This window comes from Xyrauchen texanus, chromosome 43, assembly GCF_025860055.1.
Source record: "Xyrauchen texanus isolate HMW12.3.18 chromosome 43, RBS_HiC_50CHRs, whole genome shotgun sequence".
In the NCBI taxonomy this organism is placed as follows: domain Eukaryota; kingdom Metazoa; phylum Chordata; class Actinopteri; order Cypriniformes; family Catostomidae; genus Xyrauchen; species Xyrauchen texanus.
The window spans coordinates 6,322,831-6,347,442 of NC_068318.1; the positions used below are offsets into that span (position 1 = coordinate 6,322,831).

Sequence of the window (24,612 nt, forward strand, 5' to 3'; positions counted from 1 at the left end):
GATCTGGGAACCACAAAATGTTATCCCAAATTTTCCAAAGATCTCAACACTCCATTCTTATAAAGGTTAACAAGTGTATTAAACCCCTCACTATCCACTCTGACCAGCAAAAAGGGGACTTATTAATACATAATTTAGGTTTCAGCCATATGCTTGTGGCAACATTTAAATAAATGTCCGAATTAGACACTCTGGACACTTTTGTCCATACCGAGTGCAAATGTGAGATAACAGGGTGTAATTGATCTTTTCAGATTAGTTTGATAGACAGGCTTTGCAATGGCAAAATAGGAGAAAAACTTCCTGTTCTATACAAAACCAGGGAGGGGGCTCTCTCAGGTGGAAGCGACCAGTGAGCCAAATGTCTGAGACCGAATGCATAATAAAACAAAATCTTTGGTAGGCCTATCCCACCATTGTCAGTCGGTCTATGTAACTTATCAAAATGTAATCTAGGACGCTTACCATTCCAAATGAAGGACTTCGCTATGCTATCAAATTGCTTGAAGTAAGAGAGGGGGATATCTATAGGGAGAGATAGTAACAGGTAGTTTAATTTTGGAATACAATTCATTTTAATAACATTAACCTTCCCAATCATAGGGTAATCAACCCACCTGCCCACATCGCTCGAAAACCTTTTTTACTAAGGTCAGACAAATTTGCTGGGAATAAAATGTCCTTATGTTATCAGAAGAGCTGCGGCCCAGAATAAACCCCACGTGATCTATATGTATAAGAGATGTCATAACTTTACTTAATCGGTTAGCCAGAATTTTTGACAATATTTCAACATCTAGCTGGATTAGGGAAATTGGACAGTAACTCTTACACTTGCTTGGATCTTTGTCCTTTTTAAGAATCCGACTGATCCAGGCTTGTGTCAAAGTTGGTGGAAGCTTTCCATTCTTAAATAAATTCTTTATTTAAGAATGGAAAAAAAAATCATAAATTCTGTATAAACCTTTAACAAAAGTGGAGCCAGTTCTGTAGCATAAGATCTAAAAAATTCAGTGGCAAAACCATCTGGCCCTGGAGCTTTGCCTGCAGGCCTTAATATATAATAAACACAAGACAAACTCCAGCCGCAAGGCGGAACCAGCATGAAGCAAAACTAAAAAGGTGCCTAGTTTCCTCGGACAGTCGAGTGTATGTTCAGCGGTCCACTAGGTGGCAACATGAAAATCACCAAATGGCTTACTCAATCCAATGTTTTTATGTATGACAATGCTTGCTGTGGGCATGTAAATTCTCTACGTCCATACTATCTATTATCTATTATTAATAGTATCTATTTTCAATTTGTGTTATCACTTTCAATTCTTACGTTGATGTCAAAAGAATGGTGCTACTTCAAGTGGTATCCTAACATACCAAGTCAAAGCAGCCATATCACCCTGTAGCTCAAGACAATTTACCTACTGAAGCTAAGCAGGGCAGAGCCTGGTCAGTACCTGGATAGGAGACCTCCTGGGAAAACTAGGGTTGCTGCTGGAAGAGGTATTAGGGTGTGCTCACACAATGGACTGTGTAGGTCCTAATGCCTCAGTATAGTGATGGAGACACTATAATGTAAAAAGACACTGCCCTTTGGGTGAGATTTTAAACCAAGGTCCTGACTTTCTGTGGTCATTAAAAATCCCAGGACACTTCTTGAAAAGAGTAGGGGTGTAAACCCTGGTGTCAATCATAGCTTCCTAATAATCCCCATCCATTAATTGGCTCTATAACTCTACTCTCTCCTCTCCACCAATAGCTGATGTGTGGAGAGCGTGGCACACTATGGCTGCTGTCGCATCATCCAGGTGGATGTTGCACGCTGGTGGTGTTTGAAGATATTTCACTGTGTAAACGCTTTGAGTGTAGTGTCAGAAAAGCGCTATATAAAATTTAATGTTAATTCATTCATATCATATATTAAAGCCTGATGACCAATAAACAATAATGAAATGTATTTACTAAAGTCAAAAGTCTGTCTCAATAGACTAGTAGAATAGGGCAGTTATGACTAAACTAATAACTCTTTACTATCTTAAAACGCTGGATGCTCACAATATACAGCATTTTCTTTTGCACTGGCACAGCTGTTTCAGGATGCCCTCTTTTTTGCTCTGCATCTTAAACGTTGCTATGTTTCTAACAATCTGTGTTTTTCTTGTTTGTTTGTTTTTTGTTGTTTTTTGGGTGTATACATGAGAAACTATAATCCACTTTGCACATATACTACAGTTTTTTGCAACTGAATCCTGTTTTATTATATTTATTCTGCTTCTGTGCATTACAAAGTGTGCGTAAATGCATAGTTTTTGGATATATGCCAGTTCCCTTGTGACTCCTGTGCTTGTGTAACCACAAAAGGAAACGTTTCACTTTTGGATGAACTATCCCTTTAACAGTACATCGCTGACCTCACAATATATCAACTATTCATGTGTTATTAACCCTCTTTGACAGCAGAGGGCAGCCTGACTTTTAGGTTAAGCCCCTTAGACACTTTCTCTTCATTAACAGCCACTATTACAGTTTGATGAGAACAGAGATCACTGGCGGCACACAAAACCATCATTATGGTGAATAGGAGAGCGTGTGTAGACTTGACACCCCATGCATACCTGGGATAACGTCATTCTCAGTGGTGGAGGTTATGGGTTTTGGTTCCTCCATCCAAGGAGTGGCGTGGACTGCCACACTCCAGTCACTCCAAGTGCCGATCTCCATGTCCTTGGCCGCCAGTTGGATGATGTACTCTTTCCCAGCGTAGGCGTCGGTAATGGTGTGGGCAGTGCTGTCGGAGAGCTCCACCTGTCAATCAATAACAGGAGTGCCAATCAGTGATATGGAACTTATGGGAATGATGCGTGCAGTTGATATGATTAGGGATGACGTACATATGACGAAGAATGTTTTATTAGAGTAATTCACAGTGGAAGAGTTGCTTGATCATCAATCAATTTATTTATTATAGGGGAGAACAGGGAAAGTTGTCTTTTTATTCAAGTGAATATTTTTCTTGTCAGGTTTACAGTATATTTGAAAGTCAATTTACAATTGCCAAATAATAATTTGAAAGCCAAATAATTAAAAGCCAAATGTACTGGGTACAAATACATTTAGACAAGCTATTAAACATACTAAACCATGAAAAAATAAATAGTTCACTGAACACACATTTACCTTTTGTGACAAGTTGCCCCAATTATGAAATTGGAAAGGAAAAAGACACACAACTGAAAGAATTTTAAATCCTTTCAACTTTACTCAGCATTTAAAGTTGCTGTAAGTGAATATTTTTCATGGAAAAGTATGCAAAAAATGTTCCTACTCTCTTACAGGTATTAATGACATAAGTGTCCTGAGATATCTCACTGGTCTCTGCGACAGCTGTAGACATTGTAAACAAAAATGTGCGGTCCCTGTGTAGACTGCGAACATTAACGCTTTTCAGCTGTCAATTATTGTGCTCGTTCTCATTTGAAGCGGATCATTGAGGCTGTGATTCATAATGTTTGTCAGTTGAGGGAACTACACTCACCTAGAACTTTATTAGGAACAGTATGGTCCTAAAAATAGTTCCCAATATGGTCTTCTGCTGTCGTAGCCCATTCGCCTCAAGGTTCGATGTGTTTGCATTCTTAGATGCTATTCTGCACACTACAAATGTACAGAGTGGTTATCTGAGTTACTGTAGCCTTTCTGTCAGCTCAAACCTTTCTGGCCATTCTCCGTTGACCTTTTTCATCAACAATGTGTTTCTGTCCACAGAACTGCCGCTGACTGTATGTTTTTTGTTTTTGGCACCATTCTGAGTAAATAGTGTCTGTTGTGCATGAAAATCTAAGGAGATCAGCAGTTATACCAGTCAAACCAGCCTGTCTGACACCAACAATCATGCCACCAATTTTCCCTATTGTGATGGTTGATGTGAAGATTAACTGAAGCTCCTGACCCATATTTGCATGATTTGATGCAATGCATTGCTGCCACATGATTGGCTGATTAGATAATCAAATGAATAAGTAGGTGTACAGGTGTTCCTAATAAAGTTCTAGGTGAGTGTATTGTGCTACTGTTCAATTTGACAGCCACAGGAACAAACAATGCTGCTCTTTTGCTCGGTCTTGGTCTCAAAATTGTCTTTGGAATGCAGGGTTTTGAGATGAGGGGGCGTGGCTGTCATGTGAAAAATTCAGAATGCTAAAATTACTTACAGCACCTTTAAACTCCACAGCTTGATGTGTCTCACGTACATGAGCAAATGCAAATTACAGCTCCAAAACTAATTTAATTAACTAGCAATCAACATACAGTATTCCAATAGTGAAGATGAAAAGCACATTAGAATTTCATTTTGGAGTTGGAGTTTTGATTTTAATTTTTGAGATTTGATTGTCCGCTACAGGAAAAAACAAAGTTAGTATGATCAGTTAGAAAGAAATTTTAAAATGCGATTCATAACAGTAGGAAGGTCTGTACCAAGTTTGGTGGATGTTGCATGAAAGCTCTTTGGAGGATTTACAGTTGATAATTTTGGTCTTGGTTTAGGGAAAAAATAAATAAATTAATAAATAAACCAAGTCCGTTGAATATCAGTATGTTAGCTTTGACAAGCCAACAAAACTCTTTTCAAACGGCTTTCCCAAACACTCCCTTCATCTTACATGTGTCACACCCCAAAGTCACACCATTGGTTGAGCCACCTCCAAGTGTCCTTATTGGCTACCACATGCAGTGTTTTTGCTGTTTAAGAGCGAGCTCTCATATACACAATGTCACAAGCTGAATTTGGGTTGTCCACCCTTACAAAAATCTAGAGCTGCCACATACTTGCTGCAAATTCACCACTCATTAATTTTCACATGCAAATGCACTTTAAAGCAAACTCTTAATTATCACCAAATGTTTGCTGCAGGTTCACCACTACCGGTGAAGAGCTGTAAACTTCTAGCAAACATTTGCTGCAAATAACAAGCTCAATTGCAGCAAGTTTACAGCAACTTTGTGGCAACTCTAGATGTGCACTACCCTCCAAGCAATGTCTCAAGACAACTAATTAGCATTTTGTTGTAGCTGTGTCTGGCTCCACTAGACTACTGGGCTGCAAATAGCTGCATTGAGTGGCCAGTTGCACACATGGAACACTCATTCCAAAAAGGCATATGCTATTTGCACCCTGATGCAAATAATAGTGCAAATAGTGGCAGATATTATTTGCACCCCAATCCCAGTGCAAACAATGGAAGATGCTAATTGCACCCTGGTAGAAATAATGATATATAATATTTACACTCAGTACAAATAGTGGCAAATATTATTTGCACCCCAACCCTGGTGCAAATAATGGTAGATACTAATTGCTCCATGGTGCAAGTAGTTTCAGACACTATTTGCAACCATATTTAAATATTAACATACAGTATATGGGCATCACTGCAGTGTACTTATTGTGCTTAGTTATATTCCCACAGACAAACTACATGTACCCCTATACCTAAACCTAACCTTAACCTTACCTTAGAAAAAGTAACCTCGGTTTTACTTCAGTACCATGGTTTCACACGGGAACAAGTGTGATTGACAGACCTCCGGATCAAACCCTTCTCTGCATTCCCCGACATTCACCGTGACCAAATCACTGCGATGAAATCAACATTTATATTCATTTTTATCTATTATTTTAAGTAGTATTAAAGGAAATATAAAACAGGAAATCGGATGGGAAAAGAGAGGAACAAAACGCAGATTTGAACCGCGGTCGCTAGAACATCAGTACACTTTCACACACAGACTTTACACCCCACACCACTGCAGCAACATCTATTGGTTAGTTTGTCTTATATTTCTGTGGTTCCACCAGGCTGTTAGGGTGCAAATAGCTGCCCTGTGTGGCCAATGCTATTTACACCGTGGTGCAAAAAGACACAAATACTTGTCGTTCACAGCAGCTTTAAAGAATATGACCAAAAAGACTCCCCAGTCATTAAGGTTGTTTGTAGTTCACTTCCTGTTTGTGCGGTGCATTGTCGTTCCTTACACCTGATGGTGACCTTTGGGCTCCTGTGCCTGTGTGTAATGAGGTTCAGAGGGTCACCACAGCAGAGGAGGGGCCACAAAGAGGCCGGGAAGTCCCGTGCATGAGGAGGAGGTATATTTCCCTAATGCACTGCAGTCCTATGCATGAAGGGAGATGAGTGATGTCGTCTATGAGTCATCTCGCAAGCGCATCCATCACTGGGCTGTCTAGCTCAAGCCTGCAACTCAAACCAGCGCTCTTACATGTGCTGCATACAGTCACCGTCACGCACTCTGTGGCTTTCTCTCCGCACACTAGGGATGGGCCAAATTCCTAATCAAGAACTGACCAATGTCATTTAAATGTAAGTCAGGTCAATCTGCGACCATGTTTCTAACACTTTCCCGCAGCTGTCTCATCTGTCTCTTTACTGGATACAAGCAGGATACAAATACAGCTCCTATCATCTTTAATGGAGAAAGACCAAAATCTCAAAAACAGTTGGTAAACATTACAATAACTTATTTTAACTCGGCATTAAAACCTGACAACAATGGTGTCATAAACTGTCCTTATTTAGTTCAGAAAAAAACAAACACTTTTACTCTTCATGAAAAAATTATGGTCAATGCATTTTATGCAAATTCTAGTCACGCAATATTATAGTGCATTATTATGCAAAGTTCAGTTGTGCACAATTTTACCCACATATGCGTTTTAGGGTTAAACAGTAGCTTTTCATTTACTGAGAGTGTAGAAGAAAGAAAGTCATAAAGGTTTTGAACAACACTAAGGTGAATCAATAAAGATAGAATTTAAATTTTAAGGTGGACTATACCTTTATATTCTAATTCGAATTACAATTCTGCATCAAGTTTACTACCAAATGCAAATTCAGAAATTGCATTGGAATTTAAAAAAGGTACTGTCAGTTCTGTTCCCAATGGTGCACAACCCTGTCGCACACATGTACAGTAGTGATGAAACAGTGGAAGGGGAGAAATACTGCGCCCACGAAGATACATTCTTGAGCACGAAGATACATTTTACAAAGCACGAAGCATATTTTGTGAAGAATTCACTATTACTTTATTACCTTCCAGGTCTCCTAAGCACTGCTGTAGAACATACAGAAAAAGAAAGCAAAAAATTGCAGTCTGTATGCTTGGAAACTCAAAGAACATCTCATATGCACCTGAACTCCCCAGAACAAAGACTAAAAGATATTTTTTTCTTCTTTGAATATCCACTAACGCTGTCTGCATGTATTTTCATTGAGTGTGCACAGAGGAACGTTGACAAACACAGTGTGAGTGGCAGTTAGTCTCTGCATTTACATTTTAATTGAACTTTTTCTTTCATAACTGGAAAAGAGACCATTGCTCATTTCCCTAGTGCTTCCTGAAAACCCCACAAAACAATAGCGGCATCCTTTTAATTTCAGATTAAACCACGTTCGTTGCACCTTCCCTCATGGTGGCCACTGAGCACCTGAGCTGCCCAGTGTTTGATTCGATTGTTATTGAATTGCAGCCCTTAACCCATCTACAGCACTACATTTGAAACAAAGCAAATAAATAAATACAAATTCCTTACATTCTAAATTTGGGCTTTGGGCCACCTTAAAGGGTTTGGCTCACCAAAGAATGAAAATTCAATCATAATTAATAACAATCAAACAGTGGTGAATTCTCAGGGCCAGAAAAGCCTGCTCTGCTGGCCTAACATGCCAAATAAATCAAACAATTTATTTTATTCTCAAACAATCGCTTTCCACTATTGATTAATCTACAAACAAATAGAGAAAAATGAAAAGTTTATCCAGTTACAACTTATTCCTTGATGTTTACAAGTGATGCAAGACAACTATTTCACAAATCGCATGCCCGAAGCAGCACGTGATTTTGAGCTCCACCCCGTCAGGCCTTCAGAATTTCCACAGAATCCCTCAACAGTGCAAATTAATGAGCAACTAAAGTCAGATTGTCAGATTCATCAGACAATCAGTTTCATTTATTTTTTAAGTGTAAATTAGGCTACTTGAGGATTCAGAGTCAGTTTTGAAAAGTAGTGCTGCATTCAATTCAACTCGGAAAGTCGGATATTACAACTTCCTACTAGGAAAAGTGCAATGGAATGCAACTTGAAGTCAGAATTACAACTTGTAGGCTCCTGCAGAAATCCTCAACTCCGATTTTGCCGAGATGCAGGGGCATGATGGGAGATATACAAAGTAAGTGATAAACATTCACTTTATTAAGTAATATCGATAAATGAGTTTGTTTCCACATTACATGTTATTAAAGCTTGTTTAACAAATGCCTGCAGAAACAGGTGCATAAAACATTATAATCTCTTTTGATAATCGTACACCTGAATAACAAATGCTAGCGCTGCAGCATTGTTTATCAGTTGGGTTGCTAAGAGACATTTCTAATGAGAGTCAAACCCCTGCTAAGCTAACAGGAGCATTGCAGTTTTGTTACCTTAAACATCATCTTCTGAAAATCAGGGAATGGAATGCATTTATGGTCGGAGATATCAAGTAGGAATATCCCACACCAACTTGAATGGAATGCAGCATAACCGTATACACTGATGAAATGAAATTTATTGCAAGCAACATTTCAATTACAAATATTATTAGATAGAGTTTTCCAGGTATTATAGACCTCCTTGTTAGATTCATAAGAAAGATTATGATTTTTGAATGTCTGTTCAGGAGATGTTCATTTCACAAAACAGTCATGCTGCAGTTAAAATTAGGCTTTCTTGAGCATTAAGTGTCGTTTCAAGTTATGGCTTTCATGCGTGGACGTGTTTATAAATGTCAATTGGTATTATTAGTTATTAGTAACAATCACATGGAGTGAACTGTGGCAGCTGGAGCCCTTCCGTATATCCTTTCTGCTCCGAGCAGTGTATGAAACGTTACCAACCCCAGTCAATTTGCACAGATGGGGGATGAGGGAGGACCCTCTGTGCGAGTTGTGTGGTGGGAAAGGAACGATGGTGCACATTCTGTCAGGGTGTAAGATCGCATTGACACAGGGGAGAAACAGGTGGTGCCATGACAGGGTGTTGGCAGAACTTGCAAACATCCTGGATCATGAAAGTAGGAAGAAACAATCAGTCAAAGCAAGACCACTGTTGAGTATCATCGCCTGTGTGAAAGAGGGCCAAAGACTTGTCGTCCACAGCCAAGCCAGGCAGAATATTCTGCAGACAGCCCAGGGATGGGAAATGGAGGTTGACCTCAGGAGGAAACTCCACTTCCCCGAGGCGGTACTGGCCACAACTCTAAGGCCAGACATCATCATGTGGTCTCCAGAGGGAAAGAAAATCATCCTGGTGGAGTTGACGGTGCCGTGGGAGGAGGGCAGTGAGGAAGCTGCAGAGAGGAAAAAAGCCAAATACCAGCAATTTGTCCAAGACTGCCGGGACAAGGGGTAGACAACATGGCTGATGACGGTGGAGGTCGGGTGTTGAGGGTTCCCAGCCCAATCTGTGTGGAACTTATTGACAAAGGTTGGACTGAGAGGCCACTTGAGGAAAGCAGCAGTTCGTAGGCTGGGAGAAGCATCAGAGAGAGCCTCCTGTTGGCTCTGGCATAAGAGAGAGTACACAAGCTAGAAGCCTGGAAGAGAGGGGCAGTGACCTGGCCAATCACTGCCTACCCGCCAACTGGAGGGTGTTGTAGTTAAGGGTCGAAACACCCAGAGAAGGTTGGGGACCACCTGATGACCTCTCTTCCAGGCCAAGGCTTCATCCATTAGAAATGGGTATATGTTAGCATCGTAGATGTATTATACAACAGTTAGCTGGGACATAATGTATGATGCTCAAAGGCATAGGGTGTCTTATTTATTGTGAAACTGTGTTTTCTTAATGGGATAAATCCCACCGAAGGCCTAGACTTTTAATGCACGGCCCGCCACTGCAATCACATCATACCAAACCTACAGGAAAGATTTTCAAGAATGTTCGCACTGCATCCCCATTGCAGCTAGGGCTGTCACGATTATGAAATTTGTCTGACAATAATTTTTCATTAATAATTGCGATTATTAATATAAACAATTTTCATACAAATTGTCATAGATAGCCCTAAACCTTAAGTAGTAATTTATTGATATTTAAATTGAAATCATATAATAATTAATAAATACTTTTAATGCTTTAAAGAATATTTAATTTTTCATTAAAAATTATTGAACAGGGATATAATTAGATAAAAAGTAATATTTTATATGTCATTTATGAAACTCACACAACACCACCAATTATATTACGTTATGCAATAGTAATAATGTATACTGTTTTTCTGTCTTGTTATGTTAAGGCTCTCGGATAAAACCTCCAAGCCCTTATTTCGCATGAAGAAAAACATATTAAATTCAATGTGCATTTGAAAATATGTTTCTTTATCTTTTGAATAAATTTAGAGTAATGGAGCAAGCAAGCATCTCCTCCTAAATGTAATTTACATTGTGTGTATGAGCCAAGAACATTTGTCACTGCACAAATAAAATTAAAGAGAAAATATACAAATCCTCACTCGTCTTTTTGTGGGAGTTTGGCGTGAACCTCTGTAGAGAGTATGCCCATCAGAGCACTTTAAAGCAGACTTAATGCGCTGCTTTGCTCTGAATGCGGTCGGTCCATTCATTTTTGGCGCTCAAATAATACAACAAAAATGGAATATGAGACACAAAAGCATGTCATGGTAATCATGGTATATCTAGAGTATATTTGCTTAAATTTCCCATATGTGGACCATAAATCGAGACAGGAATTTGAAGAATGTAATGCAGCTATATGGCAAGCAGCAATGTACTTACTGTATGTCATTAAATGCAAAGCGGACTGGTACTTCTTCACTTTCACATTGCACAAATCAATTGAACCACAAACGGACCCACAAACTTTTGGGTCCTTTTAGCGGGTCTAAGACCACTTGAGTTGTTCGCATATTCACATTATACCACTCTGAGAGCACTTGGAGTGCTCAAATTAATGTGAAAATGCCCTAAAACTCATTCTCAAATGCACACATTCAATCATGGCATGGCAAAATGTGATGTGCCAGATTAGAAGACATTGACACAAAACTTCACTGGTTCTTTCTTGTCGTTACCTATGTGATGTGCCAACTTTATGAGATTTGAGAGCTAATGAGGATGTTTTCAGTGAATAATGACTTTAAACTCTTTATGTATCTTATGGCTTTAAAAAGCTTGAAATATAGTGCACAAATCATATAAACTACTTTTATGGTACTTTGATGGCATATTTATTGCTTGACAGACTTGGTCATTTTATACTTTCGTTATATAAACCTGTTTTCCACAGAAATACACTGTTAAAAGTGGTATTCTGCAATTCTTAACCTAAAGGGTTAGTTCACCCAAAAATGTAAATCCTCTCATGATTTACTCACCTTTAAGCCATCCCAGATGTGTATGACTTTCCTTCTTCAGCAGAACCTAAATGAAAAATTTCATTTCCATTTCAACTCTGTTTGTCCATACAATTCTTGCAAACAGGTGACATTAGGCTGCTGGCTGTTTGGCGGTTCATTAGGCAGCGTATGTAATCCATATGACACCAGTCGATCAATGAATGTCTTCTGAAGCAAAGTGATAGATTTGTGTAAGAAAAAATTGATAATTAAAAAGTTTTTAACATGAAATTGTTGCTTCCGGCCAGCACTGTACTCACATGTTCCTCTGTTGTAAACAAAGTGCGCACTTTCAACTTTGCGCTTACGTTGCGCGATAGTAACGTGATGCGTCGACTGCTGGCAGTTTTTAAAAGTTCATAATGTTTTCATTAACAATTAATTTTTTACTCAAAGGTATCAATTTGCTTCAGAAGACATTAATTGATCGACTGGGTTATTTTGGACCATCAAACAGCCAGCAGTCTGATGGCACCAGTTAACTTGTACAGTATGGACAAACAGAACAGAAATGGGCTTATAAAGTTCTTAATTTCGGTTCTGCTGAAGAAGGGAATCATACACATCTGAGATAGATTAAAGATGAGTAAATCATGAGAGAATTCATTCTTTAGGGTAAAATTACCCTTTAAAGAGCTATTTCTGCCTGTTCTAACCCATACCATTTGTTTAGTTGGTGTAACCTAATGTATTCAGGTTGATTAATCAAACCAGTTAATTTAGATGTAACTACACAAAGCAAATTTTTTATGTTAGTATTGTTTTCTGTGCAAGTCAGAAAGAGATGGAATGACATGAGGGTGAGATAATGATGACTTTTGAGTGAACTAACCTTTAAATGTAAATGTATTTTATTTGAAAGGTAACTTTAAAGCTATGTGTAGATGGTGAATTTTGCCAAACCATATCATGGAAATGCAACTTTAATGTTTGATTACACCTGTAAAACAGTCTTCCAATTGCTGCCCTCTTGTAAAAGCTCTCAGCATCAAAACTGGCAGTGGACATCAAAAGGACCTCTGTAATTTTAGGATACATAAACCCACTTAAAACACTATCACCACTTCAGGAGCTGGACACATAAAAGAAACAGAAGTTAGTAGATATTGGAAAACCCCTGCCCAAAGTCAACCGTCAAAGTCTGGAAAATTGATCAACAGTCAAAATGAGACAGTACAGACTCCTTCCTGTTTGTCTGCTTCAGGTCAGGCTACATTGGATGTATTGCTGAGAAAGAGAGACAGCGTGCATCTAATTTCTGAAATATGCCATTAGAGAGAGTTATTTATAGAGCAGTATCATTATGTAACTCTAGACTAGATTAGGTATAAGTAGCATCATTGGTGCAGTAAGGACAGAGAATTTACAAATAAAATATGTCATGCATTGCAATCAGTGAAAATAATTAAGCACACTACGTGATGTATCTTAACCAGGCTCAACACGATAAGGCAACAAGCAAAAAAGCTATATCTTTGGATTTAGACATTTTTGTCCTTACCAGCATTATCACCACAATGAATTTGTATTGGTCTAAAACGTGTTCCACAATACTGTATATTATAAGACAATATGAATTCAAAATCAGCCTTATTTACTTTTTTAAACAATTCCTGGTCATATTGTGATTCATTAGTGCAAGTAAGTCTTCATAATCCTTTATCTAAATATATAACTCTCACTACCTCTGAAACAACTTTCCTTTTCGGATGATGTCACTAAGTCCTCTTTTTTCAGTCCCAGCCCTCCAACCAACTGTCATATGGAGACCACTTTTTATGATCCAATCAATCCTCAATGGCAAAAATGAAGTCCTGTCCTACATTTTTTTTTTGTGTACCCATTGTAAAATGGGTTGCGAACAGAGGTGGGTAGTAATACGTTACATTTACTTTTAGAATAGTGTAAGGGGGTTAATGGAAAGGAGGAGGCGAGAACATAAATAATATTTTAATGAATAACTTAAAGACAAACACACACACGATGTAAACTATCTCTCTCTCCCGCACAATCCTCCGCAGTCGGCCTTTATCCCTCTCGGAGGCTTGATTAGCCTGATAAGGGACCGGGTGTGTATGATCACGACCTGGCCCTGCCCTCCACCCTGCTACATTCCTCCCTCATTCTCTCAGGCAGGGTAGCCCCCAGCATGACGTACACCCCCCCCACTCTTTCCCTGGGGAGGGGCGTGCCTTCCGCCCTGTCTACCGGCAGGTCATCCCCGTCTACCTGGACGATGGAGGGGACGAACCGCTGGTCGACGTACTGCTGGTTGGATGCTAGGTGGTACTATGGGGTAAATCTCATTGAGAAAGGTTAGGGATAAGCCTTCACAAAAAGCAAGACTCAAAGTAAGAAAATATAAGAAATTAAGTGCAATTAAAATGTGTGTTGTTCATCTTTTTGAAAGATGGCTTTACAACATCACTTTGGAATCTAACTGTCTGAATATATATATATATATATACACTCACCTAAAGGATTATTAGGAACACCATACTAATACTGTGTTTAACCCCCTTTCGCCTTCAGAACTGCCTTAATTCTACGTGGCATTGATTCAACAAGGTGCTGAAAGCATTCTTTAGAAATGTTGGCCAATATTGATAGGATAGCATCTTGCAGTTGATTGAGATTTGTGGGATGCACATCCAGGGCACGAAGCTCCCGTTCCACCACATCCCAAAGATGCTCTATTGGGTTGAGATCTGGTGACTGTGGGGGCCATTTTAGTACAGTGAACTCATTGTCATGTTCAAGAAACCAATTTGAAATGATTCGAGCTTTGTGACATGGTGCATTATCCTGCTGGAAGTAGCCATCAGAGGATGGGTACATGGTGGCCATAAAGGGATGGACATGGTCAGAAACAATGCTCAGGTAGGCCGTGGCATTTAAACGATGCCCAATTGGCACTAAGGGGCCTAAAGTGTGTCAAGAAAACATCCCCCACACCATTACACCACCACCACCACCAGCATACACAGTGGTAACAAGGCATGATGGATCCATGTTCTCATTCTGTTTACGCCAAATTCTGACTCTACCATCTGAATGTCTCAACAGAAATCGAGACTGATCAGCCTACATTTTTCCAGTCTTCAACTGTCCAATTTTGGTGAGCTCTTGCAAATTGTAGCCTCTTTTTCCTATTTGTAGTGGAGATGAGTGGTACCCGGTGGGGTCTTCTGCTGTTGTAGCCCATCTGCCTCAAGGTTGTGCGTGTTGTGGCTTCACAAATGCTTTGCTGCATACCTCGGTTGTAACGAGTGGTTATTTCAGGCAAAGTTGCTCTTCTATCAGCTTGAATCAGTCGGCCCATTCTCCTCTGACCGCTAGCATCAACAAGGCATTTTCGCCCACAGGACTGCCGCATATTGGATGTTTTTCCCTTTTCACACCATTCTTTGTAAACCCTAGAAATGGTTGTGTGTGAAAATCCCAGTAACTGAGCAGATTGTGAAATACTCAGACCGGCCCGTCTGGCATCAACAACCATGCCATGCTCAAAATTGCTTAAATCACCTTTCTTTCCCATTCTGACATTCAGTTTGGAGTTCAGGAGATTGTCTTGACCAGGACCACACCCCTAAATGCATTGAAGCAACTGCCATGTGATTGGTTGATTAGATAATTGCATTAACCCTTTCCCCGCCAAACACGGAATTTTCCGTGTTTTATGAAAAAACGCTTCCCCGCCAAACACGGAATTTTCCGGGTTTCCGTGTTTTAGGTGTTATACGGTAAGGAAAACCCCTGCGCATGTTTTGAAAGAGTACGCAACTCTTTGATCAAAGAAACAGACTGCGATCGTCTCAAACATGAAGAAGTGGAGTATGAGAAGCTCAAAATATCAGACATAAACATGCCTTTTTCTCAGCTTTTTGTCTGAAATGTTGTTTTTTGACAAAACCTACCTCTGTTCAAGTTGCAATAAAAAAAGAACAAATGAAGATAAAATAAAATCGTTTTTTTTTTGCCTAAAAGCAGAGCCTCAGATCTTTATTTTGATATATAGCATCTTCATATATTCATGGAAGAAAATATTCTGCGGGCCATTAAAATTTAGCAAAAATCGTCCAAAACCCTGGCGGTGGCTGGCAACTTTTTTTAAAAAACGCTGGCGGGAAAGAGTTAATGAGAAATTGAACAGGTGTTCCTAATAATCCTTTAGGTGAGTGTATATTCAGACAGTCTCCTTGCTGGTTTTTCCGACACATTCAGAATCTTTACCACTTTTGCCAGTGTTGCTGCTGCTCACTTCGTGTATGTGCTTGTAGAATTTATATTTTAAAGGCTCATTATTATGGTTTAGTATTTTGACTAGTCGACTAATGGCTTAAACTAAAGCCTACTAGTTGACTAGGAAAATCTTTGGTTGGGGGCAGCCCTAGAAACTTGTAATATAATTACTTTAGTAGTTTTTCGAACAACTTACTTGAGTCATAATATTTATCAGTACTTCTAATTGTACTCAAGTGAATTATTTCTTCAGTAGCAGTACTTTAACTTAAGTAAATAATACAATAAAATCAGTACTCTTTCCACCACTGGAGAGGTTTTCATGTAAACACAGTCATGTTTAAAGTCAACATAAACAATGGTAAAAAAGCTGATTTGTATCTGAATATCAGACTTGATTTGTACATGTAACCTAATAGACCTGCTGTTGTCTAGAATGTAATTAATAGGCTATTAATCATACAACAATAACAAGAAAACCACTCACTGCTCTGGGCTGGATAACTTTAGTATCATTACAAATTATACATGTATTATAATCAAACAGTGAAGTCCAGCAGCTTGTAGTTTATTTTTACGTTTAATTTTTATTCTGACTTATTATTATGATTTTTAGGCTACTGCAATTATGTCATGTAAAGGTTAAGGTTACGTAGCTGACATGTGTCAGGCCAAATCCACGAGGAACATTGCTGGAAATGTAACATGTTAACAGTAGATCCTATTTTTATGCTGTCAGCTATATCAAACTAGATTGAAAAGAAAAAAACTTTCACACCCTTAGTCTGGTCTTTATCTTCAAAGGCTGGCTCCCCTTTCAGAAAGAAAATGTATGGCTATATCTGGACACTTGAGCATTGCATCTGCAGGACTAATTCCATTAGCGCTAAGCTGTAACAGCCCCCCACATTTTGTCAGCTAGCTTTCCTTCTTTCTTGAAGTGCCCATTCCTATCACTACAGGAAGTCTCTCAAAGTTAGCATCACAGACCATTGACGACTAATTCCAGCTGATGGCTTACATTTCCCATGTTCCTCTTCTCCAAACGATGTCTCACATGACTGAGCACGCAAACAAGCAGCTTTAATTCTCAAAGTAACAGATTTAGAAATTGTGGTTTGCCAAGTATGTGCATTAACTTAAATTGCATGGAATGCTGTGGAATACACACTGACAAATGTGTCCATGCCAAGAATACACACAGGTGCATCCTTTAATTTGGCAGAACAGATAGGATAAAAATTAACAAACTGATTCAAGTCTATGGACTTTTTTTTTTTTTTATCTGAAAGGAAAGACTGTACAGTTTTCTGTATAGGATCTAATCTTAAGGCAAGGCAAGGCAAGTTTATTTATATAGCACATTTCATACACAATGGTAATTCAAAGTGCTTTACATAGAAGAGATTAAAATAAGAATAAAAAAAATAAGAATAATTGAAACAGTTTAGAATAAAATAAAATACAGTACAAACAGTCGGACACACAGTGGCACAGTGCTCATTCAGTAAATGCACAGCTAAACAAATGTGTTTTGAGTCTGGATTTGAATGTGACTAATGTAGGAGCACATCTGATCTCTTCTGGAAGCTGGTTCCAGCTGCGGCTGGCATAATAGCTAAAAGCAGACTCTCCTTGCTTAGAGTGAACCCTTGGTATTTCTAGCTGATGTGATCCTAATGATCTGAGTGATCTGTTGGGTTTATATTCAGTGAGCATATCTGCAATATATTGAGGTCCTAGCCCATTGAGTGATTTAAATACCAGTAATAATACTTTAAAATCAATCCTAAATGTAACTGGGAGCCAGTGTTAAGACCTGAGGACTGGTGTGATATGTTCATATTTTCTGGTTCTGCTCAGAATCCTGGCAGCAGCGTTCTGTATGAGCTGCAACTGTCTTATGGTCTTTTTGGTAAGGCCAGTGAGGAGTCCATTACAATAATCCACCCTGCTGGTGATGAAAGCATGCACAAGTTTCTCTAGGTCTTGACTGGAAACAAAGCATCTAATTCTTGCAATATTTTTCAGATGATAGTATGATGATTTAGTTATTGGTTTGACATGACTACTGAAACTAAGGTCTGACTCTAGAGACACACCAAGATTCCTGACTTGATTTTTAGTTGTTTGACCCCTAGCGTCAAGGTAATGCATTCACCTTGAGAACGTCATCTTTGTTTCCAAACACAACGACTTCAGTTTTGTCTTTGTTTAACTGAAGAAAGTTTTGGCACATCCAAATGTTAACTTCGTCAATGCATTGGCACAGGGAGTCAATGGGGCTGTAATCGTTAGGTGATAGGGCTAAATAGATCTGTGTGTCGTCTGCATAGCTGTGGTAAGCAATTTGGTTCTTTTTCATTATTTGGCTCATTGGGAGCATATACAGGTTGAACAGGAGTGGCGCAAGAATTGAGCCTTGAGGGACTCCGCATGTCATGGACGTCCACTCAGACTTATGGTCTCCTATACTCACATAATAACCTCTCCCTTCTAAGTATGACCTGAACCATTTTAGGACCATCCCAGAAAGCCCCACCCAGTTTTCCAGCCTGTCAAGAAGTATGTTGTGATCGACAGTGTCAAATGCAGCACTGAGGTTGAGTAGTACCAGTACTGATAATTTGCCTGTATCAGTATTTAAGCGAATATCATTTATTATCTTTATGAGCTTGTCTCTGTGCTGTGATGCGATCGGAAACCAGATTGAAAATTGTCAAAGTATCCATTTGAGTTCAAGAATTTGTTCAGCTGATTGAAGACAACTTTTTCAATGATCTTGCCTATGAAAGGAAGATTTGAGATCGGTCTATAGTTGCTTAATATGGTCTTATCCAGATTGCTCTTTTTCAAGAGGGGCTTGACAACTGCAGTTTTCAGGGAGTTTGGAAAACTCCCAGAGAGAAGTGAGGAGTTTATCACTTCTAGGAGATCTGCTTCTAAACAGTTGAACACACTTTTGAAAAAAGTTGTGGGAAGTGCATCAAGGGCGCAGGTTGATGTTTTAAGGTGCTGTACGGTTTCTTCCAAAATTTTGCCATCAATTTCTTTGAAATCAGACATAGTAACTACTTTCTCAGGTTGTGGTTTGATTTGAATGACCGTAGCACAACTCAAGGATGTGCTGATCACCTTTCTGATATTATTGATTTTTTCAGAGAAGAAAGAAGCAAACTCACTGCACTTGCTGTCTGAGAGCAAGCATTTCACTGGGAATCTGGCTTGGGGGGTTTGTCAGTCTCTCTACAGTCGCAAAAAGAGTGCGTGTGTTGTTTAAATTGCTGTTTATAATATTCGAGAAGAAAGTCTGTCTAGCTTTGCCTAGTTCCATATTAAAAGCATGGATGCTGTCTTTGTAGATGTTATAATGGACTACAAGTTTTGTCTTCCGCCACATGCGCTCTGCTTTTCTGCATTGTCTTTTCATATTTTGCACTGCTGTTGAGTTTCTCCAAGGTGCTTTTTGTCTTCCACTCTTCTTCCTGACTTTCACAGGAGCAATATCATCAATTACACTTTTAACTTTTGAGTTAAAAGAATCAAGGAGAAAATCAACAGAGTCAGCAGATATACTTGGTGTTAAAGATATAGCCTTCATAAATAGTACACTAGTGTTCTCATTTAAGCATCTCTTCTTGACAGACACAGATCTAGCTTCAATGGCAGGAGAGATCAATATATCAAAGAAAACACAGAAATGATCAGACAGTGCTACATCCTTAATAACAATCGATGAAATGTTTAGACCCTTACTGATAAGTAAATCTAGAGTGTGTCCATGATTGTGTGTGGGTCCATGTACATGCTCAGTCAGATCAAAAGTTTTTAAAACAGTTATGATTTCTTTTGTCATATTGGTTTCTGCTTTATCTATGTGAATGTTAAAGTCACCAGCAATGGCAAAACAGTCAAACTCTGAGGTAATTGTTGATAACAGTTCTGTAAAGTCCTCAGCGAAGGCTGGAGAGTATTTTGGAGGCCTGTAAATAATGATAAGTAAAATGCGTGGAGCACCTTTTAACACACTACCCAGATATTCGAAAGACGGGTAATTCCCAAATGATATTTGCTTACATTGATAGACATCTTTAAAAAGAGCAGCTAAACCCCCACCTCTCCTACCTTCTCTGCAGACACTCAAATAAGTAAAGTTAGGAGGGGATGTTTCATTAAGGACTGTTGCACTACAGCTGTCTTCTAGCCAAGTTTCATTTAGAAACAAAATCCAGGTTGTATGTGCTTATTAAGTCATTGACTAGAAGTGATTTATTTTTAAGTGAGCGGATGTTTAAAAGTGCTAACAGTTTTTGTCTCCACAGCAATCTTAGTTTGGCGTGTAATAGGCACCAGATTAGATGGGTTTGCTGTACGGCTTTTGAAGGCCTTAGACTTTCTATGATGTAATCGAACAGCAATAGAGAAAGATACAGGCACACTGGGTTCTGTAACTTGTTTTGTAAACATTTGAGAAAGTTACTGTTATCATAGTGGGGACCCAACACATATCACTGAGAGCTGGTATCAGTTGTTTTTGGTTCACCTCGAGCTGATGGAGGAGGGTGTGAGCCCTGCCGTTGTGGCAGAGGTCGAAGAGCTCTCACAGGAGGAGGGGGAGGGCGAGCTGGGCCCGCAGGTGCTTGAGGGGCCTGACGTTTTTTGCTTGATATCTGGGGGCTTGCAGCAAAAGAGTGGGATAGTTTGGTTCCAGCATACACCAGTTCTTCCATTTTCTCTGAGAAACACAGATGTGGAGATTCTGGAGAGAGGGATAACGTGTCTGGTGAGAGGGGCTGTAATATGCTGTCCTGGTTTCCCTGGATGTTTTCCAGAAAGTCGTCCTTGGGTGCTGAATCTTGGAGCAGTTCTAATATGTCACAGTCTGTCTGTGGTGAACTTTGTGGGCAGGGCTCAGATGAGATTGTGTCCATGAGCAGAAATTGTTGTGGATGAGTGGTGTTATCATTGTCCTTGTGTGATTTGTCAACTGCATGTCCATTCAGGTGCTGAAGTGAAGTCCTGTGGTCATTCATACTGTGTCCAGGTGTGTGTGTGCCATTCAGATTGAGTGGATTGGCACACACTGCAGAAGGATGATTGAGGGAGAAGTAGATATTGTCCTTTAGCACTCTTGAACCAAGTTTGTTTGGGTGGTGGCCATCCTGTCGAAACAGTTGCCTCTGACTCCAGAAAAGATTGAAGTTGTCAATGAAGTTCACTCCTTTTATATTGCAGGTTTTTGCAGCCATGTATTAAGCCCAAGCAACCATGAAAACCTGTTTGTTCCTCTTGCTGGAAGTGGTCCACTGATGAATGTTTGAACTTTCAGTCTTTTAAGTGTTTCAAAAAGTTCATTGAAATCCTTTTTAAGGAGTTCTGACTGCTCTTTATGAATATCATTCTTCCCCACATGAATGATGAGTCGATTTGCAGTCTTATGTTTCATCAGAATGTTCTGAAGTTCCCTGTTTACATCCGAGGTTGTTGCTTGTGGAAGGCAGCATGTAGTTGTATCCCTGCTGCTAATGTTTCTGATTATGAAGTCACCCACTATCAGAGTCCTGGGCCCGGCTGTGCTCTGAGCTGAATGCCGATGTCTGCTCGACCTTGAGCGCCAGTTCACATCAGTGTTAGCTACTGGCTGATTCAGTCTGTGTTCGATCACATTCATCACATATGGGGATTCCTCATTCATTAATACTTCAAATCTGTTCTCAAGATGTATAGGCGGTGGTAGGAAACCAGTGTTTGCAATCCTTGTCAGAGCCGCATCTGGGGTAGAGGATGCTACTGTGGCAATATGAGATGCTCGTGACAATCTGATGTCTCGAGTACCTTTTGGTCTCGCCCATCCCTGTTTTTGCCATCGATTTGTAAGTCAAACGGCTTGTTTCTCTACACTCAGTATGGCCTGTCGAGGAGCACTAGATTCATGGGACTCACCGGCTGTATGCTGAGGGCGTCCATGACGAAGCTTTGTTGTGTGTTCTGTCTGGTTTGGTGGTCCTGTAAATAACTTTGTTTCAAGAACTGCAATCCTTTGTAAAAGTCTGTGGCAGTTAGTGCAGCAAGTAGATTCCAGAAGAGGCATTTTCTCTTATCCTTTTGAATGTAGGCAGTTGTGTTTTCCCTTCCCTGGAATGAAAACTTTCAGTGGGAGGCTGGTCGGATAAAAGAATTCTGCTTTTTTTTTTTTTTTTTTGTAGTAGTCCAAGCTTTTGAGCACTGTGCTGATTTGTTTAAGTTAAAATTAGTTAAAATTAGTTGATAAAAGGAGATAAAATATGAAAATATAAAAGCGATAGAGCAAAGCGCGGAGCAGTAAGCAAGAGCGTCCGAACAGAAGCTGAGCAGGAAGTGTTCTTAAGAACTACAGCAACAAAAACAAAAAACAAAAATGAATTAGGGTATGTCAAACCAACTGAAAAATCTGAAAGAGAACTGTTAAGACTAGCTTAATAATAGGGGTGCAAATGAGCACAGGTTGCAATTCATTTAAATCCCCAAGTAAATACAAGCTTTCCTCAGAGATTCCAAGAGGCAAAATACAGGCTTACTACTAAAGTCTCAAATTTGTCTTTATCTGTTCATGCAACATGAGTGCTTATGAAATATGCACGAGATCTGAATAGCATCTCAGTAAATAAATTATTTATGTTATCCTCTGAATGGGCAGAACAAGTGAGACAAAAAGCAATGGCTTTATTTAATAGATTATAATGTCTGTTGTGCCTGGTTTCATTATGCTGTCCCATTTTTTCATGTTTTCCCTTTAAAAGATATTCATTATAAGCTCAATTAAACTTGTTTTATCTGAATATAAATGAATGCACTTAAAGCTTCTTTTTTTAGTACTGGCCCTTGAAAAACCAAGTGATGGCATGATATACACTCACCTAAAGGATTATTAGGAACACCTGTTCAATTTCTCATTAATGCAATTATCTTATCAACCAATCACATGGCGGTTGCTTCAATGCATTTAGGGGTGTGGTCCTGGTCAAGACAATCTCCTGAACTCCATCTGAATGTCAGAATGGGAAAGAAAGGTGATTTAAGCAATTTTGAGCGTGGCATGGTTGTTTGTGCCAGACGGGCCGGTCTGAGTATTTCACAATCTGCTCAGTTACTGGGATTTTCACGCACAACCATTTCTAGGGTTTACAAAGAATGGTGTGAAAAGGGAAAAACATCCAGTATGCGGCAGTCCTGTGGGCGAAAATGCATTGTTGATGCTAGAGGTCAGAGGAGAATGGGCCGACTGATTCAAGCTGATAGAAGAGCAACTTTGCCTGAAATAACCACTCGTTACAACCGAGGTATGCAGCAAAGCATTTGTGAAGCCACAACACGGACAACCTTGAGGCGGATGGGCTACAACAGCAGAAGACCCCACCGGGTACCACTCATCTCCACTACAAATAGGAAAAAGAGGCTACAATTTGCAAGAGCTCACCAAAATTGGACAGTTGAAGACTGGAAAAATGTTGCCTGATCTGATGAGTCTCGATTTCTGTTGAGACATTCAGATGGTAGAGTCAGAATTTGCCGTAAATAGAATGAAAACATGGATCCATCATGCCTTGTTACCACTGTGCAGGCTGGTGGTGGTGGTGTAATGGTGTGGGAGATATTTTCTTGGCACACTTTAGGCCCCTTATCGTTTAAATGCCACGGCCTATCTGAGCATTGTTTCTGACCATGTCCATCCCTTTATGGCCACCATGTACCCATCCTCTGATGGCTACTTCCAGCAGGATAATGCACCATGTCACAAAGCTCGAATAATTTCAAATTGGTTTCTTGAACATGACAATGAGTTCACTGTACTAAAATGGCCCCCACAGTCACCAGATCTCAACCCAATAGAGCATCTTTGGGATGTGGTGGAACGGGAGCTTCGTGCCCTGGATGTGCATCCCTCAAATCTCCATCAACTGCAAGATGCTATCCTATCAATATGGGCCAACATTTCTAAAGAATGCTTTCAGCACCTTGTTGAATCAATTCCACGTAGAATTAAGGCAGTTCTGAAGGCAAAACGGGGTCAAACACAGTATTAGTATGGTGTTCCTAATAATACTTTAGGAGAGTGTAGTTTGTACACATTAGGGAAAATCTTATAATCTGTATCCAAGAGTGATAAAGGCCTCTATATCCAAGCTATGGTATTATAATAAGCCCAATTGAAGTTATTCTATTTTAAAGCTTAAATATGTAACTTTTAATTTTTTTGTAAAAAAAATGACAAAATGTTATTGTAAAGCAGTCAATGGAAAGGAGGAGGCGAGAACCGGCTTGTCAATATGAATAATGGTTTAATATAAAACTTAAACAAAAGACAAACACACACACACACGACTGACATGTCCGTAAACTATCTCTCTCTCTCCCGCACAATCCTCCGCAGTTGGCCTTTATCCCTCTCTGAGGCTTGATTAGCCTGATAAGGGACGTGGTGTGTATGATCACGACCCGGCCCTGCCCTCCGCCTTGCCACAGTTATTAGTGAGAGAGTGCAACAAAAATCTATTTTCCAATCCATGTCTTTACTTTACCCAAATACACTTTGATAAACCATTAATAATTGTATTTTATTATAAATAATTTAGAGCTGTCGGGATGGATTTCGCAGGAAATTCCATACATAAATAATTCGTCCGAGTGTGTTGATATCATATCCATACACAAAGGAAATAAGATCCGGCTACTGTAGCGCATGTATGGTGTGGGAGTAGTGTGAACCTGAATGTCTGTTGTCACAATGAACAAGAAATATTTTCCACTCATTCACCACTAAAAATCATTAAAAATGGCAAACCTCCAGGGAATCAACAGTTGTAAAAATGAAACTCTGAAATAATTTACATAAATAAATCCTTTAGTCCTAGGCTTGCCA

The 24,612-nt window shown here is 39.5% G+C and overlaps 1 protein-coding gene across 1 annotated transcript in view; it reads right to left on the reverse strand.

Annotated features, from left to right (window-relative positions):
- The window catches only part of LOC127636063 (ciliary neurotrophic factor receptor subunit alpha-like), a 335,920-nt gene that overhangs the window by 16,778 nt on the left and 294,530 nt on the right, over positions 1-24,612 (reverse strand). The window contains exon 7 of the mRNA XM_052116438.1: positions 2,613-2,802. Within this exon, the coding sequence (XP_051972398.1) occupies positions 2,613-2,802 (190 nt within the window). The remainder of the gene's footprint in view (positions 1-2,612; positions 2,803-24,612) is intronic.